The sequence below is a fragment of the Wolffia australiana genome, chromosome 4 (assembly GCF_029677425.1).
Source record: "Wolffia australiana isolate 7733 chromosome 4, ASM2967742v1".
Taxonomy (NCBI): Eukaryota; Viridiplantae; Streptophyta; class Magnoliopsida; order Alismatales; family Araceae; genus Wolffia; species Wolffia australiana.
The window spans coordinates 16,027,490-16,036,112 of record NC_135838.1 but is presented as its reverse complement, the minus strand read 5'-3'; the positions used below and the strand labels follow the sequence as shown (position 1 = coordinate 16,036,112).

The window sequence follows — 8,623 nt, the reverse complement described above, 5'->3', positions numbered from 1 at the left end:
TATGGAGTTTTAGTTCGTTGCTATAAATGTACTTTTAAGTTTGTCCCCATCAGACCCACTTGTATCACTGACAAAGAATATATATTACATTTGGCCTCGTATGAATGTGTCAAAGGGTGGGTTCTTTGTACCCTTTTATCTTGGTCATTTGTCAGTGAGTTTGATATGTATTTATTGAAGTTATCATTATCAAATATTTACAACTTTGCTTTATCCCATCTCACGATGCCTCACTTTACAGTGCAAATCCCAGTTGAATAACAAGGCTCTCCACAATCTCTATTAGGAGATGTGATGGGGATGTTAGTCAAGAAATCAAGCAGCCATTAAAATGAGACAAACATGACAAGCAGCCTTCGGATACTGCAAAATTAGCAAATTTGGCAGACTGGTCTCGTCTTGGACAACAAAAGGAACAAAAAGAGGAGGAGAACAGCAAGGTTCAGTCTATACATTAATAGACGGGGGGAAAGAAAAAGAAAAAAGAAAAAGAAAACTTGATCAGGGAAAGGAGTTGGTGATGGCGTTTTCTATAATCTCATGATAGAAAGGATCTCTGAGGAGCTGCGAGGCAGACGGCCGAGATTCTGCCCGAACTAAGCATCGTTCAATGAAGGCCTTAACCTCAAGATCAGTGACCTTGTTCAAATTGGCAGGCCGCACGCCCGTCACCACATTTCTGTAGATCTCAACCACGCTGTTGCACTCGCTATAGGGCATCTCCCGTGTGATCATCTCAAGCATGCACATGCCGAAGGAATAGATATCGATTTTCTCGTCGTATTTCTCTTCGTAGAGCTCCGGCGCCATGAACTCGGGCGTGCCCAGCAGCGAGTGCGCTTCATGGCTCTTCTCGTCAAGAATCGCCGCAAGCCCCAAATCCCCAATCTTCACCTGAAAGAAGTAACTCAGAGTTCACGTCGTTTCTTGGCTTCAAAGCACGTAGAAAGAACGAAATATGGGTTCGCGACGTCGAATATGAATTAGGGTTCTAAGAGAAGATTACCTGCCCGGCGTTGCCGTTTACGAAGATATTGCTGGAATTGATATCTCGATGGATGATACGCGGCTTGTGGGCATGGAGGTATTCGAGGCCTCTCAGAATCTGGTAAGACCACTTCTTGATGGCCTTGAGTGATACGTTTCTATGGCGACGACGGTACTGACGGAGATTGCCGGAAGTGCAGACTTCGGTGATGAAATTGAGCGTGCGGCTTTTGACATCAGTCCACATATGATAGAAGGTGATGATGTTCTCGTGGCGAAGAGAGCGGAGCAGTTCGACCTCGGAATAGAGACGATCGATCGCCTTCTGATCATCCATGAAGGACTGTAGACGTACCTGATTCCAGGCCACTTCTATTCCTTCTTCTTGGTCGAAAGCTCGGTAGACCTTCTTCATGGCGCCCGCTCCGAGAAGGTCGTCGTACCGGCCGTATCGCCCCGACGGATCAACCTCCACGAACGGCTCACAATCTTGTTCTTCGCCATTGTTGGCCACGCTCGGCATCTCCGAAAAGAACAAAAGAAAGGGAGAGAAAGAGAGAGGGAGAGGTGAGGGAGAGAGTCTTGTTTGTTTTGTTACCCTGGGGTAGAAGTTCTGATGGCTTAGATGAAGACGGAGGCAGAACAGATCACGAGAAAGTAGGAGGTCCGCGCTTCCTTGAGGTATGTAGTCGTGAGAGACATTGTCTCAAGAGAAGCTGTGAAGATACGAGAGAAATCAAAACGGGGCACAAAGTTTTTCAAAGAAACGAAGAAATCGTAACGCGTAAGAAACCCTAACGTTTGAGGGGAAAGGGGAATGCATGGGCATGGCATCGTTGATCAAGAAACTGCGAGCGAAAGTCGATCAGAATCAACCCTAACGGGATAGGAACAAGATCGTAGAATGTGTCGTGATCGACGAAATAACTGCATGGAAATGAGAGAGCGATGTGATTCGTATATCATTTTCTTTACCTCCGGCAGACGGAGAAAACGGAGTTATGGCAGGTGGCGGCTTCTTCTTCAGGAGCGATTCTAGAGGGAGTAGTAGAGGTTTGGGGAAGAGGGCCCCCACTTTTTATATCGCCGTTAATGACACGGTCACATTATCGTTCCCATCGTCTTCGCTGCATGTCCAGTGGAATTGGTGACTCCGGAAAGCCCGGATTATCGTCCTTCTCAAGCGGAGGCGCGGGCTAAGAAGAGCCTGGATTATCTTCTAACGGGTCTGAAAGATTTTAGGTCTGTCCACGCTCATCTCGCTTCCTTTCTTGAGAAAGAGCAACTCAGCGAGCGGAATGTGATAACAGTAAACTGTAGAAGATGGATTTCGTCCTTGGATTACGGGGCTTCTCTTTAAAGTGGGTGGATCACAGGATTTAGTTTTGTGTTGCCTTTTAATCTAGCTTTGATGATCTAGTTTTCTTATTCAAATGGGCTTTCCATAATATTGAGTTTTTGGAGAATCAGTAGAATATATATGGGACATCGGCTAGGTTTGTCTTAATGGGTAGAATTGTAAGTATTTTATAACTAAGTAACGACTGTAAAGAAGACGATGCCACGTGACCTCATGGAACCCAAATGACATGGGCCACATAATTGCCTTTGTGTGGGTAATATGATGCAGTACAGCTAAGAAGATAGCTTCTCAATGACCCAAGTTTGGGAATATAAACAGGCAAAAAAACTCAAAAAAACAATAGAATCACTAAATCCAGAGCCTTGGGGATGATCCCAGCCCTATCATGTTCAAAGGCCAGAGTAAGGTCTATCCACTACACTGTTGAATACGAAATCAGGTTGCTCCAAAATTAAATCTCAAACCAGTCTCTTAAAACAGGCTCATCCGCTGCACGATCTGCTTCGTAAAACCTAACTACTTCTGGAGACTAAAAGTTGACAGCTGTAAAAGATAAAAGATATTAAAAGAAAGAAGCCGAATCACAAGAACAGGGCAGGACTGGACGTTAGGGGCTGGTCCAACGCTAGTGGGGTATCCGTAACCTGTAACGAAAGGCAGTAGGTTGGCCAGTACCTATGTACGACGATAATAAACCTGACATTGGGGATAAACTATCATTAAAGGCTCAAATTAATGCAGCATAATTTACTACAATCTCCTTACTAATCATTGAATAACGTCAAATCCTCATACTGTTTGGTATTGAAAAAGTGAATTTTCAGTTAATCTATAATTTTTGTGATTTTATAATTTTAAAATTGAATATAATGAAACGTTACAACGTTAAAATCCAAAATAATTTAAAATGATTAGAAAAAAGTTAGTATATTTGAAAATAGTTTATCTGAATTTCTAGAATTTAAGGGTTACTTTAGAGTGAAAAATATTTAAAATTAATAAACATAATATTATGCTGATGCTTTCGGGTGAGCCAGGTGGAGGGCATCGTGTATTGGCTTCAGGCATTGGACACAAGTGGTTACAGAGTTTGTGCCGTCATGGCGCTTGTGGCAGTGCACGACAACAATTTGTCGTGTAGTGTTTTGGATGTAACTTTTGTTATATACTGTATGGTGGCATGAGGATGATGGTGTTCAAAAACTTAATATCTAGTCTATCTGCTGGAATGATAATATAGTAAAAAAATGTTGTAATAACAGGGTGAAAATTATGGATGATCACACAAACCTCTCCATCAAGTAATCCAATGGGAGCTTGTTTCTATCCTCCTCAATCCTTGTTAAGGCTTTTTGAAAGTCTCTATCCTTCACTCTTGGCACTCAATAATGGGCCCAATAAGTTTTGTAGGGCTGAAAAATTCATTGTGAGTAGCATTTGGGAAAAAAAACCATGGGCAAGGAGAAAATAATATAAGTGAATCCAGGCATAATAATATACTATTAGTAGTAAAATTTTGATTTAAGTGCACAGCTACACCAATGATCTTCAGTGGGTGTGTGATTGGCACACACAAGGGCATGCGGACAAACCGAAACAAGCTATGAAGCAAAACATGGAAGGTGCATGTGACAGTTCTTACATAGGCGTAAGAGCGGCAAACAAACATGCACATAAGGTAATGGGGCATGACCATGGATTGGTGGAGCTTAGACATGGGTGGGCAATGCATAATGAGGCACATTGGTGGCACACAAACAGAAAAGAAAGAGACTCACAAACATGCACATGGGTTGGCACATGGGTGACGTGAAGGCTGGTTAGTATCCAAATGCATGGAAAGTGCATTGAAGGCACAAAAACAAGAGCACGCTGATGGAACTATATATTATGTGCAAGATAATTCATATTCCATTTTATTTTACATATACATCGATTGAAGCGTATTCTTATAGTATATGTGTTGTGCCTGTGATGATATTCTGTATATACGCAATGATTAGCAAACTGTGATAAGATCATAATACAATGGTGGCTTATTTTTAAACATCTATTCTGACTTTCCCAATTTGAATGTTCGAGAAGGACATCAAAATATCTTGATAGAATCTAATACCATACCACCAACTCATGACCACCTGCTCTTCATATAATAAATTGTGAGAGAGATAGGCTCCCTCCTTATGACCACCAGGTCTTTCAAAAAACATGATGGAGTTTATCATGTCTGCACTAGCATTAAAGGAGAAGCTTATACATAGAGGTGTAATTGCTATTTATAACACTTCATACTCATGTGTTTAGGCTCGCATGGTCAAGGGATGATCCAACAAAAATTCAAGGCCACTGCGTAGGGACTAGCAATGATTTAAGTTGGGCTCTAATAACATAATAATCATAAGTTTAATATCATCAAAATTTTAAGATACATTCAATTGAAATTATTATATCTATTTAAGAGTGATATTCTGATCTTTGTGCCTTTTTATATTTTTGCAGACTTTTTACAAGAGACTAATATCCTATGATAGAATAAATCTTTATAAAATTTTCGGACATCACATTCATGGAGATATTTTTTTCAACGCCATAATTTCTGTTATGGAAATTATTGAAGGTCTGGCATATGTCCTCAGTTGATTGGATAGAATGGAAATCAATCAGCATTTTTGACAATCATTAGCATGCCAAAAATTCCAAAACAAATGTCACGATGGCCAATCATTAGCTGAGGTGTTTTAATTTTAAAATCAGTTGGGTGATGTGGACAAATAGAAAAAAAACTCAATTTAAATCATAATAAATATCATCATCGAGAATGAGAATGGAGAACATGTGTCTGCATGAGGAAATCTGTTGACCTAAATGGAAATCAGTACTCTAATTAATGATGTCAGGATACATGGCATGTAATCATTGGTGAAAAAGGGAGTCCACAATGACGTGGTGACATCAAACTGTATTACCATGTCATGCTTTAAATTTATTAATCATTACAAGCACATTTTTATATACATATTGTGACATATGGCCATTTTTGTTTGGAAATTTTTAAAAAAAATGTGTTGAGTGGCTTGTGGTGATGCATCATCAAATGTGTACAAGAAATCATTAGGAATATTTTGGATAGGTTTTGAAAAATAAGTATCCAGTATAGTATGATATCATCATAATTCACCCATAATTTTTTACATCCTTAGACTTTATTGTAATGATTTTTCATGATTAATAGTGAATATGATATGTATTAATAACTTCTTTAAAAATATGAGATGTGTTATTAGCTTCTAGGCCATATACTTCCTTCAATTTTTCCTTTCCACTCATAATGCTAGGAGACTTCATTGTCTTTCTCGTCACACGTCTAACATCCTTCTTCCTTAGGAGGCTTGTGTCTAACTATGAAAATTATTGTAATATTTGGTTTAAAGTTTAATCATTTGACATTTCTCCAGTGATAATATATGAACACATGTAATAAATGGATTTATCATTTTTTTTGCTTTAGGCTTCGTATGCAGGTTCTATTGTTTGTCATATCTCCCAATTTGCAAAATCAAAAAGTATGTTATGACACCTCTGATAACATTTCCAAAAAGCATCTATGTTATTAGCTTTTCCGATTGAAAATGGTATTTATTTTATGGAATTACACAAGACAGAGATAGAAGCAATACTCATTTGAGTCACAACTGTCAAAGAACTAAAACATTCCTACTTTGATTGTTGTGGGTTCAAGGGGATGGAATCTCATTTTCACTCTCACAAAATTTTGAGAAATTATGTTCTATTCAATCATACATACACTTACAATTGTCTGAAGTGAAATAAAATTATTTATTAAGACATAGAAAACTAGAGAAACTCAGAATGCTTTAATGAAATATTACTAAAAATTTTAAAATGCATAACGAGTATTTTTAAACATTGATATGAGGTAAGAGTTGGAAAAGAAAATCACTTTCTAAATCTTTCAAATTAAGCACAAAAATGGTGATAGCCTCTGCTCTTACCCCTTCTAGTTCCCATCCTCCCATCCCTTGAGAGTCCCACCCTCATTAGCCCACACAAGCCAGACCAGAACTGCTACCCTCCTAGGAAACCCCCTAATGGTCCACACAAGCCCCACCTGCTCACAAACACCATGTCCCACCTGCGTAAACCAATCCCCCAACCCTTTAACCCTCACTTATAACCAGGCTATCCCCCTGGCTGCCCCTACTCTAACCCCCACTAATTAACTTTTCCAAGCCACTCTTTTATATCCCAAACCCACTATCAAAATAGTGCCTCTCCCCAAATCCCCCCTAATCAATCCCCTTAAAGCTTAACCCTCACCATCCCATCATAACGCTGGACCCAGGATGTGATGATGGAGTATTGTTTAAGATCCTGTCATCCACCATATTGGGAGCCATTAACAGTACATCCTACTAATCGATGTCTTCAAATAATCTTTATAAATAGATTTTATTTTACTTGATCATAATAATTGACTTTCCTCCATGCAGCATTCATATCTCATCTTCCATGAGGGACTTTCTTTCCAAAGTGCAGTAGAGGATGCGGAACTATCAATACTCCTAGAATTAATATTGTTTCTTATTTTATGGGTTTCAACCCAAAGCACCAAATGCTTTCATCTGGCCATGTATGTACTCTCATAGATTTCTGTGGTCGTCGATCTTGATATCCTTGTCAATTTTACTACTTGTGCATGCTGCATACTATGTGTGCCTTCCACTAAGATATAACTCCAACCACTCCAATTCGTGTGAAGATTGATTCCATCAAACCTTAGTCTGTCAAGGAGAAATTATATTCATTGGATAAACTTCTCATGATCTTCCGAATCACTAAAGGCACATCTTTAGCCATTGCATTCCATCATGGCACAAGGACGATCTGAATAATTACTTTCTACATGTTCCTAAAATATTTTGTTGAGAAGTCTGATGGTTTTGAGGTGATTACAAGATACACACAAGTTCATGAACTTTCAAGGGCCCAATATTCTCTGACACATTGTTCTTATGTTGATAGCCGAACTGAAATCTAAACCTTGTAGCTGGTAAGGTTAAATATGGTTTCCCAACTGAAAGGACTTGTATCCATCATAGAAACACATGCTTAAAAATGGTAACTATTGTAGGAAGGGTTAGGCCTGTAACCAAGTAACTAAACTAACTACAAAGAGTGTCTACAAAAGAGGTGCACTTTTTTAGGTGTCTGATGAAAATACAATATTCTAAGCCATAACCATATAGACAACTACAAAATATCATAAATTTTCAAATCAGGACCTTTGCAAACAAAACACGAAACAAAGGAAATAGTACATATGCATTCTATCAAATTAAAACCAATTTCATTTTTAGTAACTTTGGTGGGAATCCTTATTCTTTATTGTTACCAAAATATTTCATGGTATTATTCAAGGGGAATGCCATTCTTTGATCCTCACTTAGAAGAAACTTACACTAAAAAAAGGTTTCAAATAAGAGCAGCTTGTGAACGTTGAGGATGGGGAATATCAACAGACTGGTCCATCCATTCCATCTACTTCCACAATAATTATATAAAAATACCTCACACTCAAATATCCAAGGGAAATAGAGAAAATCATGGGAAGGAAAACCTCTAGAAAATGGATTTATGTATATAATATCCACATATCATGACATGGATGTCTGTTTGGATACGATACGACTCTTGGCTCTACTTTTAGTAAGGAGTTGGAGGTTCTTAGTACTCACCTCTTTTAGCAATAAATTTACAAAAAAATTGTGTACCATGAAGACAAATGTGTTGACACTTCATAAGGAAAAAATAAAATATGGCTAAGTCCATCATTTTGACACTGGACACTACCTCTATGTGGATCCAACCTGTACTCATAATCATACATTTGTTTATACAAATAAATTTCTATCTTGAGAATTATGATTTGAAGACATGATTAGTGAGACTTCATAAGAAGTTGAACACGTCATGATATGAATTAACGAAAAACCAGTCCAAACTATCACATGAGAACTGATGGAAGTAAATTGTGTAGCTGTTTATGCTGAAACTTTAAGGTTTAAGCTTTAAGCTTTAAGGGCATTTTAGTAAAATTCTTTAATGTGGGTTTTGAAGCACGTCCATGCTCTTCTGCTATCAATTATACTAAAATAAAAAGGAAGTGTGCTTCGAAGAAATCGAGACGCTGTACTGTTTTATTTATAAATTCTATGCATACCAAGATTCAGGCACGAGGTTACAAGAGGGTGC

The 8,623-nt window shown here is 38.3% G+C and overlaps 1 protein-coding gene across 2 annotated transcripts; it reads right to left on the bottom strand.

Annotated features, from left to right (window-relative positions):
* Positions 1-343: 343 nt before the first annotated feature.
* LOC144702649 (putative serine/threonine-protein kinase WNK11) lies at positions 344-2,328 on the bottom strand. 2 transcript variants are annotated; one of them, XM_078574657.1, is made up of 4 exons: positions 1,963-2,328; positions 1,787-1,835; positions 1,007-1,703; positions 344-894 (listed from the first exon to the last, which is right to left on the bottom strand). In XM_078574657.1, the coding sequence occupies exons 3-4, from the start codon at positions 1,508-1,510 to the stop codon at positions 502-504; spliced, it is 897 nt and encodes a 298-aa protein (XP_078430783.1). In that variant the 5' UTR covers positions 1,511-1,703; positions 1,787-1,835; positions 1,963-2,328; the 3' UTR covers positions 344-501. The 2 variants fall into 2 exon arrangements, with proteins under 2 accessions (XP_078430783.1, XP_078430782.1); XM_078574656.1 differs by lacking the exon at positions 1,787-1,835.
* Positions 2,329-8,623: the final 6,295 nt, after the last annotated feature.